Below are 14,776 nucleotides of genomic sequence, written 5' to 3'. Positions count from 1 at the left end.
GAGTCTTGCTCTGTCACCCAAACTGGAGTGCAGTGGCCGGATCTCAGCTCACTGCAAGCTCCGCCTTTCAGGTTCATGCCATTCTCCTGCCTCAGCCTCCCGAGTCGCTGGGACTACAGGCCCCCGCCACCTCGCCTGGCTAGTTTTTTGTATTTTTTAGTAGAGACGGGGTTTCACCGGGTTAGCCAGGATGGTCTCGATCTCCTGACCTTGTGATCCGCCCGCCTCGGCCTCCCAAAGTGCTAGGATTACAGGCTTGAGCCACGGCGCCCAGCCAGAAGAGTCTTTTTTAACAAATGGTATTGGGACAATGAGATGTACACAGGAAAGAACACAAAAATCAATTCAAAATGTATCAAAGACCTAGATCTAAGAGCTAAAACAAGAGAACCCTTAGAAGAAAACATAAGTATAAATCTTTGCGACCTCAGGTTAGGCACTGGTTTCCAAAAGCACAAACAATAAAAGAAAAAAATAGATTAAATGAATATCATTAGAATTTAAATGTTTGTGCTTTGAAGGACACATACCACCCAAGAAAGTGAAAAGATGTTTTACGGAATGCAAGAAAATATTTGCAAACCATGTATCTGATAAGGGACTTTACTAGACTATATAAAAAAAACTCTTACAACTCAATAATACAAACCACTTTTAGACCACATCTGATGTTGTCAATGACACTCATCCACTTCTCTGTGAGTCTATTTTCTTGTTTCATTACTCTCATCCTAATTCCCATTTTCCATCTCTTGAAAATAATGAAGACATATTGTAAACTATAAATATATGTAAATAAGATAAACTATTTTAAAGAAAGTACCAACAAATACCCTTTGAAATCTTACCACTATTACCCAAATTTATATCTTATTTGCAGTATCTTTATATCTTAAAGCCCAATGGCCAGTGTTCATTATTTGAAACAAAATTGCTAATGTTGTACACGAGGCTGAGAAAGGGAAAGAGAGCTTGGCTGTGAGAGAAGGAAGGTCATCTACTCCACTATATCTGGTGAGGCAGGTGTAGCAAGATGTACTCACAGATGACAGTCACTTACACCATGCTCTTTTACATTGAAAACAAAATTCTTCCGCAGAAGCATGAGGTTTTGGTCTCAGTAATAAGGGCTACATTAAAGCTTTTTTAGACCAGACTATAGCTCACCCTCTTGACAACAAGACTTCTGACCCATAACACGTAACAGATGACAAGGGCTATTTTTCTTGAAAGAGAGTCACTCTAAGCATCACATTCAAGGTGGTTTCCAAACACGGCCTTCAAAGCACAAGAGTTTTCTTTCCAAAGCCTTTTGTCTTATTTCTCTTTCTGAAGGACAAAAAAAAAAAAAAAAAAAAAAAAAAAAAAAAAAAAAAAAAAAAAAATACCTCCAGGAACCAGCCTTCCTTATACAAAGCCCAGTGTGCCAACCATGCTATTTGCAAACCAAGTAAGTTCCTATGTTCAACTGATAAAGAGATAAGATATGTCATGGTATTAGCCTACCTTTCTGTCTCTGTAGAAAGAGAACATTTGTTTTCCTCTATGTTGGGTTAGACCTAATGTATTCCATGATTGGGTGGTACATGTTAAGCAAAACATTTAGTAGCCTAATATTCACACGTGCTGTGGCCATGAGAATGAACCTCTCAGATCTGGTTCTGTGTGGGTGAGCTGGCCCCATTGCTGCGATTTTACCCATGATCACACTGAGGCCATGCCTCCCTTGGGCTGCTCCCACCTCTGACTGAGTGCAGCAGGGGTACTCAGGCAGGCCCCTCCCTACAAACTGTGATTCTCATCTGTCCAGGAATTTTATCTCATTCAAGGACTCTCTACTGAATTTGCCAAAACTGTCTTAGAACTGCACTCCAATCCAGGACCTCTCTTCCTTCCTTTCCTTTTTCCTCCTCAGGCGTCAAACTTGCATTTCAATCTGTTGGCTTTTCCAGCCTCATCCATTTCCCTCTCCAATTTCCCTAGCAGGCATTTCACCAAACAAATCTCTTATATGCCTGTTTCCAGCTTGGCATCTGCTTTTCAGAGAATCCAGACTAATGCAGTACATAATACTGAATAGCTAGAGCAAAGTCAATAAATACTAATTATTCAATATAAAATCTGTACCATTGGGTCTACGTAAAAGCCATACTGTCATTCCTCAGAAAAGATGTTTTTATAGAAAAAAAATTAGAAGCTATGGGTCAAATGTTGTCACACATCATCTAGACCATACTTTCAACAATACATTGCTTCCATTTTAAATAGCTAAAGAAGTTAATTTAAATATTTAAATTTAACAATCTAAATAAAAAGAAACAACTCACATACTCACATGACAGTGAGTTTATGAAACACGATGAACTAGTAACTTATAAAAATGCTGACCTAAAAGCAACTAAAAGGAAAAGAGTTTAGAATCTTCCTACATGCTTACTTTTGTGCAGTGCAAGGAAAAGCACCATACTGTCTTTCTCAAAACAAGTTCTCTCTGAACACTTTTTAACTTGATGAATTTAAACTTATAGAGAGATCTGATATGAAAATTTACTTTGCCCAAGTTACTAAGACTCGAGAATCAAATCCTTAGAGTTACTGACTTAAGATAAAACTTAAGTCATCTATGTCATACTTCAGTCAAATCATAAAACAATCCAGAACACATTTATTGATTTATTATTGGAATTCACGTTCATTTTGTTTTTTTTTTTGGCAAAAAAATACAAAACTCAGTACAGAAGAACATACTAAAAGCACAGGAAGGACAAAAAAAGGAGGAGATCCATAAATGGCTCCTTGATGCAGCCCAACAATTTCCTTAGGGTTATGAGGCCTCCAAACTTGAGCTTCCCTCGGATTTTCACTTCTCCAACCTTGGATTTAAACACACTTGTCAATTATAGCATCCAAGGAAACCATCTGACCAACATGGAGTTGGACAGACTCCAGCATGGATGAAGTATTATTTTCATTATCTAAAAAAGCCAAAGAAAAATCTTACGTTTCTTCTCGAAACTAAGATAATTAGTCATGACTAGAAAATGAAATATAATAGAATAGGAAAAATTAAGAGAAAACAAGTAGCTGAAGATATGTCTGAAGTAAAAAGAAAGCTAGAACAATGCCAGCGCCCCCCATTATTGCCTTCTGATACAGACTCCAGGCAATTCACTAGATGTGGTACCCATTCATTAATTCCCAATATCAACTTCTAACCAAAAATAACTTATCTTTAAAACATTAAACAAAATCTTAGATTTGAGCAATATTTCAATAAAACCTACCTATTTTACCTTAATCTTTGGACCTAAAGTGGTCGGTTACTGGTGTCGGAAGAGCCAACCAACCACACATCTGGCTGGCTAGCATCAAGATGAACTGACATTCAAGCCTCTAATATTGTCCCAACAGATAATTTTAGAACCAAAAGGCTCTACTTCATATCTTTATTACTTCCTTTGCTTATAATAAAAATCCACTTGTGGTACTTGGATAGTAGAAAAGCAGGAAGTCAGGCAAGCAAGAAGTTTGGCAGGGTAAGAGAATACAGGTTCAACAAATTTCCACTCAACAGCAACCTAGACCACTACTGCCATCTTGCACAACTCCAGTGGGTGCCAAGATATAATGTGACTTGTACAACCTGTAGCTCAAACCCAGTAGCAAGGGACAGAGAAAGCTCAAGCAGCATTTCTTCACCTCCCTATTGCTTCTGCCTCTCCTATACCCTCCCCACACTCCCTGAATGACTGCAGAGGAGGAGGATGATATTACAGCTTCAGTGAAATGCTCCCAATTCCTATCAATTATGCCAGCATGAAGGGAGAAAATAAGCGACTCCAGAAGTTGCAGCAAAGGAAGTACATAGTTCTACCAGGCTTCCTAGGGATGCAAATAAAGGCAGAGATCACCCTCTGGACTCATTTCAGAGTTCACTGGTATCTATTCAGAACCACCCAGGGGTCAACTAGAGTAGGAAAGCTTTTACTCTTTTAATTTCTTCAAAAATTTAACTTCTATATTGTGGCACTCCACAGCAAAATCACCAATTCTCTATTTGAGCAAGAACCCATCGAATATACTTGGTATAACTTATGTCTGCAGAACTGAATTCCAAGTGACTGCACTAGTTATTGAAAAGCTGGCAGCAGCATGAAAAAGAAACATGAAATAAACAAATCTGGAAATCTCTTGGCAAATATCCTCTTTTTTCCTTATTATAGAACCCAATTATTTGAACTTACTGGCCTGGTCAGATGGAGTGACCAAGATGTCATAAACCAACAGAGGAAAACATTGTGCATGGAACAACAGGACAAATGATCTTCATCACTAGCAAGAGGTACAGGCAAGTAATATTTCTATTACACCCAGTTAAGGCAACAAGGAACACAAATGGCAGTTGTTCCAATTCTGTTAGCTTCAGTGTCCCATAACCTTTTAACATGCATGCAAATATATTTAAATAAAATTCCAGGATTTTCTCTCATTATTATAGTAATATAAAAGAGTAGAATGAGTATCAAAATCACCAATACTGTTTTTGCATTTTCAATATTTCCTTTCACTCTTTTCTATATATGTCCACACTAAAAGAAAAATGCAATCTTGGGACATGTATTTGTCTTGCGGTTTTTATAGTCTTTGAAAATATCATTTTCAATGGAGGCATATTAGCACCATAATTTAATCATTCACCTCTTTTAGACCATTTAGGATGTTTCTGTTTTATCACCATTATTGACAAGAGCTGAACATCTTTATGAACAAATTTTGATTTCCTCATGGTAATTTAACTCCTAGGAATTTATCCTATCATAGGACATGAACATTAAAAAAAAAAAAAAAAATTCTTGCTTGAAATTGATGGTGAAACTGCCTTCCAGAAGAGTTATGCCAGTTTACACTCCCACTAGCAGTACATAAGAGTTCTCATTTCACAGTGTTTGCAGCAACACGTGGGCAAATCAACCTGCCATCGTGATGGGAGAGCAATTATCTGCCTGAATCTAGCCTACCATGGCAAAAGGAAATAAGAGTTCTTGCTGGGGCCCTCCAAAGAAAACTCGATTTGCACCCTTCTGTGAGCAAAAAGGAAGAATCGGTTTGCTCTCACACACCTAAAAGGAACCAAGTACCAGCCGTATTACAAGCAATCATTGAGCTTCCTGCAGGAGAACAGGAAATACTCTAGTGCTTTTAACAGCCCACATTCACAGAGAAAACATAAAGGATATTCACCACCACATGTATTGATACGAATTGTATTAGCAGCACCAATAAAAGTGTATCTTGTTTGTTTCCCTTACCATTAATTCCAGTCCAGTCCATGAAAACTTGATTACTCTTAGAATGATAAATACAATTTCAAGTCCCAGAATAACCTAAAATACAAGTTTATGTGTTCTCCAAAATTAAACACACACACACACACACACATATATATGTTGTTTGACACAAACACTAACCTCATCTGATCCCATTCAATTCCTATCTGTGCTCTTATTCTGAAGGCATAAGTATGCTAAATATTTAGATTTGCATGCATGCTCAAAAGAGAATGGCTATACATCAGGCTGCTTTAAAACACCAGGTTCAACTTCAAAATACTACTTTATCTCTTGACAAAATCCTAAACAAGATACTTCAACTGCAATAGTAGAGTTAAATCAATTCCATTCTGATGAACTTGTGGTTTGCTTGCATGCCTGTAATGAGAATAAACACTGGTAAAGAACCTCTCTAATTGGCAATTTGTGATTTAAAACATTTTGTCAATTTCAGGTTGGTATGTACTCTCCATGGATGTTAACTGACATTACCCAGGAAGAGGGATTTATGGTAGTGAGGCAGTGTGCCTTTATGGTGGTAGGGAAAAATAATGCTGCTTAATAATGATAAAAAGAAAAAAAAGACAACATACCCTTCGAGAACTAGATAGTAGGGCCACTCAATAATTAGAGAACTGAATCACGTGCAATTTTCGGGTGGATTTTTATTCTGTATTATTTCCCTAACAACAGTGTCCTTTCTAGTTCAAATATTTTGTAGTTTTGTGGGTAACATCAGAGATTTCTTAATACAAGGAGATCCAAAAAATGCCAGAGAATAAACGACTCTCGAGGACATTTATCAAGACTATGTGGCTGAAAGTGAGGTTGACAGGAACTGATTTCCATCCTCCTCTGGTGTCAGACCCCCAAATCCACGACATTCTGAAACACGTGACTGTTTTCCACAAATGCCCTTTATTTTTTCCCTTTGGTAACTTCAGAACTCTAATTACACCCAAAATGATGTAGAAATTATTCAAGAGTTTATGGTTTTAATAAAACAAATGGAGATGTGACAAGAACAGCAAGAGATGCAGACGGTAGAGGCATCCTTATCCCGTACGATCAGGATCAGGGGACGGTTGTTAATTCATCAAAAGGTGGGGATCATAAAACAATGCGCATGAGCTTCCTAGGGCGGCTGTGAGAAATTACAAGCTGGGTGGCTTACAACCACAGAAATGCTTTCTCTCACAGTTCTTGAGGTTAGAAGTCCAAAATCAAGATATCTGCAGGACTGATTCCTTCTGGAGGCGCTGAGAGAGAATCTGCTCCATTCTCCTTCCTCGCTTCCAGTGGCTGACGGCGACCCTTGAGCTCCTGGGCTTGCCGTTGCAGTACTCCAGTGTCGGCCTCCGTCTTCACACGGCCGTCTTCCCTCTATGCATGTCTGTGAGTCTGTCCCTCATGGCTTTCTTACCAGGACACAGTCATACCGGATCCAGGGCCCACTCTAATCCAGTGTGACCTCATTCTGTTTGTTTTGTTTGTTTGTTTGTTTGTTTTGAGACCAGGTCTCACCCCGTCGTCCAGGCTGGAGTGCAGTGACCTGGTCTCGGCTCCCTACAACTTCCATCTCATGGGTTCAAGTGATTCCCCTGCCTCAGCCTCCCAAGTAGCTGTGGGACTACAGGCGTGCACCACCACATCCTGCTAATTTTTGTATTTTTTGTAGAGATGGGGTTTCACCGTGTTGGCCAGGCTGGTGTCAATCTCCCAGTCTCCCAAAGTCCCAAAGTGCTGAGATTGCAACTGTGAGCCACGGTGCCCTGCCCAATGTGACCTCATCTTATCTTAACCTAATTGCATCTGCAAAGACTATTTCCAAATAAGGACATATTCTGAGGTGCTGGGTGGACACGAATTTTGGGAGGATACTATTCAACCCAGTACACAATGATACACTCATATTTTAACCTTTTTTTTTTTTTTTTTTCTGAGACAGGGTCTTGCTCTGTTGCCCAGGTGGAGTACAGTGGCATTATCACAGCGCACTGCAGCCTTGACCTCCTGGGCTCAAGCAATCCTTCTACCTCAGCCTCCTGAATAGCCAGGACTACAGGTACACACAACCACACCCAGCTGAGTGTTTAATTTTTTTGTAGAGATGGGGTCTCACTATGTTGCCCAGGCTGGTCTCAAACTCCTGGACTCAAGTGATTCTCCCACCTCAGCCTACCAAAGTGCTGAGATTACAAGCATGAGCCACCGTGCCCAGGCTTAACTTTCTATACAAACTTAAAATATATAACTAGACATTCGTTCTGCAGTCTTTGCTCGCTTCTGTCTCCTATCACCGGGCCTGGTGATAGGGCACCAGGGATCCCCAGTCACTGCCTCCTGAAAAATTAACTAAGGAGCTTTCGACACAGGACCAAAGTCTTTCCTGGGAATGCAGAGCTGCTGAAGGATGGCATCTCTCTCACATAAACCCCAGCCACTATCTCCAGAGTCATTCCCTCTAGCACAGGCTGAGAAGGTAAAAGAAAGTAAAGATACTTGCAAAAGCCATCTGAGTGAAGAATCCTTCATGTTTACACTTCCTTCTCCCAACCCCCAATCCTTTCAGCATTCTCACTCACATTTAATTCAATGGCAATTATTTTTAATAGACTAAACTTATTTTGGGGGCTTTCCAAGAGACCCAACCTAGATTTAGAGAAACTATTCTCTCTCCTTTCACGTTCATATATAATCAGCTTACATGTAAGTTGTGATGGTCAATTTTGTGTGTCAACTTGACTGGGCTCAGGGATGCTCAGATAGCTGGTAGAACATTGTTTCTTGGTGTGTCTATGAGGGTTTGCAAAAGAGATTAGCATTTGAATCCATGGACTGAGTGAGGAAGATCCACCCTTGTCAGTGTGGAAGACCATCATCCAGTCCTCAGAGGGCAGGAACAGAAAGGCGAAAGGAAGGACTCATTCTCCTTCTGCTTGAGCTGAGACATCATCTTCTCCTGCCCTTAGGTATCGGAGCTCCTGGTTTTCAGGCCTTTGGACTCTGGGACTTACACCCCTAGTTCTCAGGCCTTCAGCCTCAGACTGAAACATACCACCAGCTTTTCTGGATCTGTAGCTCACAGATGGCAGATGGTGGGACTTCTTGGCCTCCATAATCACATAAGCCAATTCCCATAATAAATCCCCTCACATAAAAATCCTATTGGTTCTATGTCTCTAGAGAATCCTGATACTGATACATACATACAACGGCCATAAACAAGTTTGGGAATAAACACATAAAACACTAGCTAAGAGTATGACACAATGGATGAGGGCCACCAGCTACAAACACTCTGTGCACCAGGGACAAGATATGACTGACAGGCAATAGTAGCACCAACCCTTGAGAGCCCGGCAAGAGACCTCCTGCTACCTGAGATCCAGATGCATGACTCTGGGGTGCAGGGAGCCCGGGGGAGGGAGGGGATGGCGATCAGAGAAGCTTTTTAAGGAAAGTGATCTTTGAGTTGAGTTTCTAAAAATAAAGTAAGAGATTTCCAGGTTGACAAAGATAGGAAGGGCTTTCTATCAGGGGAATGAGCAAGGCACAGGCACAGAGGCAGGAACTAACCCAGCATTTGTGCAAACCACAGACTTTTCTGCATTGTACAGTGGGAGCAGATGGCAGGAGATGAAGGCTTAGCAGGTCCAGAGCATCATCAGCTTTGTATTTTAGAACCTCATTCTCATTTTTTCTTTTCTTTCTTTTTTTTTTTCTTTTTTTTTTTTTTTTTTTTTTTTTTTTTTTTTTTTTTTTTTTTGGACACAGTGTCTTGCTCTGTTACCCAGGCTAGAGTGCAGTGGCACAATCATAGCTCATTGCAGCCAAAATCTCTTGGGTTCAAGAGATTCTCCCACCTCTACTTCCTGAGTAGTTGGGACTACAGGCACATACCACCACACCTAGCTAATTTGATTTTTTTTGTTGTTGTAGTAGAGATGTGGTCTTATTATGTTGCCCAGGCTGGTGTCAAACTCCCGAGCTCAAGTGGTCCTCCTCCTCTTGCTACCTTGGCATCTCAAAGTGCTGAGATGATAGGTGTGAGCCACTGTGCCTGGCCTAGAATCTCATTCTGATGCGTGTAGAGAGCAAAGACTGGAGACGGGGCAGGGCAGAAGGAAGGACAGCCAGTCAGGAAGGTGTTGCAGGCTTGGGGTGGTCCAGGGTGGTGGCAGTGGGCATGAAGGGCAGTGGGCGGATTCTAGTGATAGACAGGCTGTCGCACTGAGAGGACCTGGTGACACAAGGACGCAGGTGGTAAAGGAAAGGCTCTCTCGTACCTCCACAGGCACCTGTCTTGCATTTCTGTGCTCTTGCAAAGCCCTCCCTTCTGCCTGGAATATCCTTCCTCCTGCCTAGAATACACAGTGTCTCTCGAACCTGGCATTTACCTAACATATTGGCCACTCAAAAGTTGTTGCAGAAATGAATAGATGCTTCCTGCCTTAAAAAGAGAAGATGATATATATGAGCCATAGGTATTAATGTCATTTCAGCCAGTCAGCGATTTTTATTTAATATCCCAACCAATATGGATGTTTAATAATGAGTCTCCTGGAAACCTTAAAGAAAAGAATAGTAAATACTAGAGTATTTAAAGCATTCATTTCTTGAGCACCTATTAAGTGTCAAGAACTTTTCTAACTATAGAGGGGCTCTGGGGTGAAACCAAAAAAGTGGTTTGTTGATTGAATGCTATGGAGAGTTGCAATCCTCATTTAGAGATTCCTTTTGATACTACACCTGCCTGGCTATTTTGTTATCATTGTTGTCCCCATGTTTTCCATATTTTACTAGCAATGCATGTTGGGCTTTTTGTTTCTTTTGTTTTTTTGTTTTTTTAAGACAGGGTCTTGCTCTGCCACCCAGGCTAGAGTGCAGTGGCACGATCTCAGCTCACTACAACCTCTGCCTCCCAGGTTAAAGTGATTCTCATGCCTTAGCCTCCTGAGCAGCTGAGAGGAGGTGCCTGCTACGACACCCAGATAATTTTTCTATTTTTAGTAGAGACAGGGCACCATGTTGGTCAGGCTGGTCTCAAACTCCTGATCACCTCAAGTGATCCACCCACCTCAGCCTCCCAAAGTGCTTGAATTACAGCCATGAGCCACCACGCCCAGCCTGCATATTGTTAAAAAACAAAGTCTGTGAATTTCTTTCTGACAGACTGAGAAAGCATGCTCTACAATGTGGGGGAGAAGGCACACCACTGGAAGAAAAATAGGTAAAATCCCAGAGGCCTGAGGGTAAGAAGAACTTACGCATGAAAAACCAGTCTGAGACCAAACCATGGTCGTAAAGATTTAAATGCAACAATCTCTGTCCCAAAACAACACTCTTTGCCTTCCTGAGCCCTTTCAAGGTGGGATAGTTGAGTTGCACAACTTGCAAAGTTAATGAGCCATGAGCAGTCACTCCCTCATTTCACTGCCTGGTCGCCAACAACTCACTGAAGGAGGTACAGTCCAACCTGAGTGGGGAGCTTGGGTTCTCCCTGTCCTCAGGCTGCCTGCAGAACGCAACCAAACTCCCAGGAAGTAATGTGGATAACAGATCACACATCACCAGGAACAGCTCTGCTGTAATGTTCATTCTTCAAGATTCACAAAAAGTTGTTGCTGAACTAACCTCAACAGGGCACAGAATTCTCAGTGTTCTATCCACAGTCTTTACCATGTGACCAATCGGAATGGGGTGGCCCAGCAGATTAAGGCCATGGTGATAGACAAAATGTTTACAAATTATCCTTCTAGTTGCTGAAGGTCAAGCAGGCCTGGGGGCTGGGACAAGGGCAGCCAGGAACACTCAAAGCGGTCAGGATAGTAGGTATTTATCAGCTAGTATGAAAGAATTTCTATATTAACGAGTGAGAGATGAAAACACTAACACAGGGATAGAAAACCAAATACTGCATGTTCTCACTTCTAAATGATGAGAATATGTGGATACATAGAAAGAACCACAGACACTGGAGCCTCTCAGGAGGTGGAGGATTGGAGGAAGGAGAGGATCAGGAAGAATAACCAATGGGTACTAGGCTTAATACCTGTGTGACGAAATAATCTGTACAACAAACCACCATGGCACAGGTTTGCCTATGTAACAAACCTGCACATGTACCCCTGAATTTTAAAAAAAGAAGTTTAAAAAAAGAGAGAGATGAAAACCAAACCAGAGTTCAGAACCTCAGAACAGGGGTTGACAAACTTTTTCTGTAAAGAACCAAATGGTAAATATTCTAGACTTTGCAGGCCATGTGGATTTTCCACAACTACTCACCTCTGCCACTGTAGTGCAAAAGCAGTCATAGATAATACATAAATGAGTAAGTGCCTGGTTGTGTTCCACTGTAACTGTAAAAGACAGGCAGCAGGACAGATATGGCCCACAGGCTATAGTTTGTGATTCCTGTCTTACAGCATAGCAGAGCTAATAGTCTTACCAATCAATCAAGTCTCGAGCCTCAATCTCATTAGCAGTATCTTATCAACTAATCTAACCAAGCACCAATGATTCTTTTGTGCATGCTTGATGTTTACAGACCCTAAGAGACCAAGTCAAAGTCAGCAGTCAAACCCCTCTCCCTAAAGTAAGATACTCACCCAGAAAAATCTGTAGTGAGAATTCCATAGTGGAAGATGTATATTCGGCTGATGTGGCATATTGTAAGATATCCCATGGCTACAAAAAAGGAATATCTGGAAGCAAAAACATAGATGATCAGGTTATTATGCATAGCAATAATGCAGTTAATGTTCCCCTCTTCCTCTCTTTCACCTTCCACATGCAATTGGTCTCAATGTCCTATCTGGTCCAGCAACATCCCAGTCCACCTTTCCACCCACTACTCTAGCTGAACCCTTCATCTCTTCTCACCTGGACCACTACAGTGGCTGTCAGCCTTAGCTGCATAATGGAATGGAGCTTTGCAAACCACAGATCCCTGGGACCTGCTCCCAGCTATTCCTGTTTAATTCCTGCCTCACCTGGCAGGTGTAATGGAAGTGCGCAGCCAGGGCTGGTAATCACTACCTGTAAGGTCTCACACTCAAGATGCTCCTCTTCACAGCCCTCATGTTTACATGATGATTTTTGTAAAGTACAAATCATCACCATACTGCTGGCCACTTCCTCTTTAAACATTTTATTCTCTTGGCTTCCATTCTCCTGTTTTCTTCCCACCTCTCTGGTTAATTCCTCCAAGGCTCCTTGCTCAGCTTTCCTTCCTCCACCTACCCCCCAAGTGTTGGCATTTCCAAGCTCAGCTTGGGACCCTACCCATCCATGCCTCAGGCTTCAATTACCACTTGCTCATGAGCACCCCCTGGCTTCCTTCGGAGATGTGTTCCTGACCACGTTATAGTGTACACTAGCAATATACACACAAGCCACACAAACACACACATCCACATATAAGTATTGTCAAATGTGTAATTATAAATATAGGTGATAAGCTGTGCAATGAATGTTTATGTCTCCCCAGAATTCCTATGTTTAAGTCCTAACCCTCAACATTAGGAGGTGGGTCCTTTGGGAGAGGACTAGGTTATGAGGACAAAGCCTTCATAAATGGGATTAGCCCTCTTACAAAAGAGGCCCCCGAGAGCACTCACTCTTTGAGCTATGTGAGGATACAAGAAGACGGCAGTCTGTAACCCAGAAGAGAGTCCTCACCAGAACACGCTGGAACCCTGAACTCAGATTTCCAGCCTCCAGAACTGAGAACTATTAATACATTTCTGTTGTTTATAAGCCACCCACTCTACATACAGTACTTTGTTATAGCAGTCCCAGCTAAGACAATCTGATTAACACCCATCTCCCTGACCAACCTGTAAGCTCCATGAGGGCAAAGATGGTCACCTGTGCTTTGTTCACCATATCCACCTACTGTGTGTCAAATGAATAAACAACTATGTGACTGCTACTCTTATTAAGAGTCTCCAGTGGATCCCACTATCTAGTGAAATTGCAACCCCTGAACACAGCATGCAAGGTGCTTCACACGCTAAGCTCTACCTCGCCTTTCTGGACTCATCTCCAGCCATGCTCCATGTTTACCTTACTCTCAAATGACACTGCACTGCTCATGTTCCACAATGAAACTCTGTATTTTCAGGCAAGATGTCTTTCTGCATGCTCCTTCTTCTGCCTGCAATTCGCATCTCCATCCAACAGTCTATCTGGAACCTGCCTAATTTTCAGATGAGGCTCAGCTCCAAAGTCACCTCTTCGATGTTCCTTGGCTTGGTCTTACTCCATGCATCCCACCACATCTCCTGTTCCCCACCCCCAGCACAATTCATTGCTCCACTGCCTGTATGTCTCTAGTACTACATGCTAATATACATAATTACAATATTAGAATTATTTATGTATGTGTCTGTTTCCCCAACTCATTGTGACCTTCAACATCCCTACCCTTGACCTGACACATGGGTCAGTTACTGTTAGTTGAAATGAACTGAAATGAATACATTACATATTTGAAGTGATTCAGGAGCCCATCAGATATAGACATAAAATCAGAAGGTATAACTTTTAAATATGTGCCATAAAACAGGGAAGAGGTATATTCTGATATTAAATTATATTGAAATCACATATTCACATTAAAATAACTCATGAAGACTAGATCAGCCTAAGGAACAGTAAAGTAGGGATAATAAAAATTCATTTGGTAGCAAGGGATAGCCAGACTTTAAACAGTGTGAAGGAGTTCTGTAAACTCTAAATCACTATATAACTTTTAAGTGCTATTCACCATTATTTGCAAACGAAGTGGTTACTATGCAGAAAAGATTTTTTCTCCACCGTGGGTTCATCCTAAACCACTTCCAAAATAGGAAGATGGTCAACAATGCAAATGACTAAGAGAAAATAACTCCCTTAGGAGCTGAAGCAGAAGTGGAATGGAGTCAGGCCTTATCACCTCCAGCAACTGTTCCCTTTCTCCAGCCAATTAATGAAGCTCAAGGCAGAAACACAAAGCTGACTCAAAAGATAGATTCTTCCAGAACCAATTCCAATGCAGCCATGCCTGCTGCTTCCCCTTTGTCCTCAACAGGAGTTAGACCTGTACCTTCCCCTGGCCCACAGGAGAAAGAAAGCAAGTTCAACTCAATTGTTGTAAGACCCCGCCTGAGGACGGCACCAAGTGCTAAGTCCCAATACAACAGGGCAACGCATTCGTGCCCTGGCCAAACCTAAAACATCTAAGAAATCAAGAAGTGGTAGCAAGAACATGTATTCTACAGACTGACTGTAGATATAGTTTTGCTGTGTCCCCACCCAAATCTCATCTTAAATTGTAGCTCCCAAATTCCCACGTGTTGTGGGAGGGACCCAATGGGAAGTAATTGAATCATGGGGGTGAGTCTTTCCTATGCTGTTCTCGTGATAGTGAATAAGTCCCACAAGGTCTGATGGTTTTATAA

General features: G+C 41.5%; 1 protein-coding gene across 1 annotated transcript in view; it reads right to left on the bottom strand.

The window, feature by feature from the left end:
• The window catches only part of MBOAT1 (membrane bound glycerophospholipid O-acyltransferase 1), a 116,266-nt gene that overhangs the window by 31,868 nt on the left and 69,622 nt on the right, over window positions 1-14,776 (bottom strand). Inside the window, exon 4 of the mRNA XM_017862204.1 lies at window positions 11,942-12,037. Within this exon, the coding sequence (XP_017717693.1) occupies window positions 11,942-12,037 (96 nt within the window). The remainder of the gene's footprint in view (window positions 1-11,941; window positions 12,038-14,776) is intronic.

The sequence above is a fragment of the Rhinopithecus bieti genome, unplaced genomic scaffold (genome assembly GCF_001698545.2).
Source record: "Rhinopithecus bieti isolate Rb0 unplaced genomic scaffold, ASM169854v2 scaffold_62795, whole genome shotgun sequence".
In the NCBI taxonomy this organism is placed as follows: Eukaryota; Metazoa; Chordata; class Mammalia; order Primates; family Cercopithecidae; genus Rhinopithecus; species Rhinopithecus bieti.
This window is presented reverse-complemented; position numbering and strand designations above follow the sequence as displayed.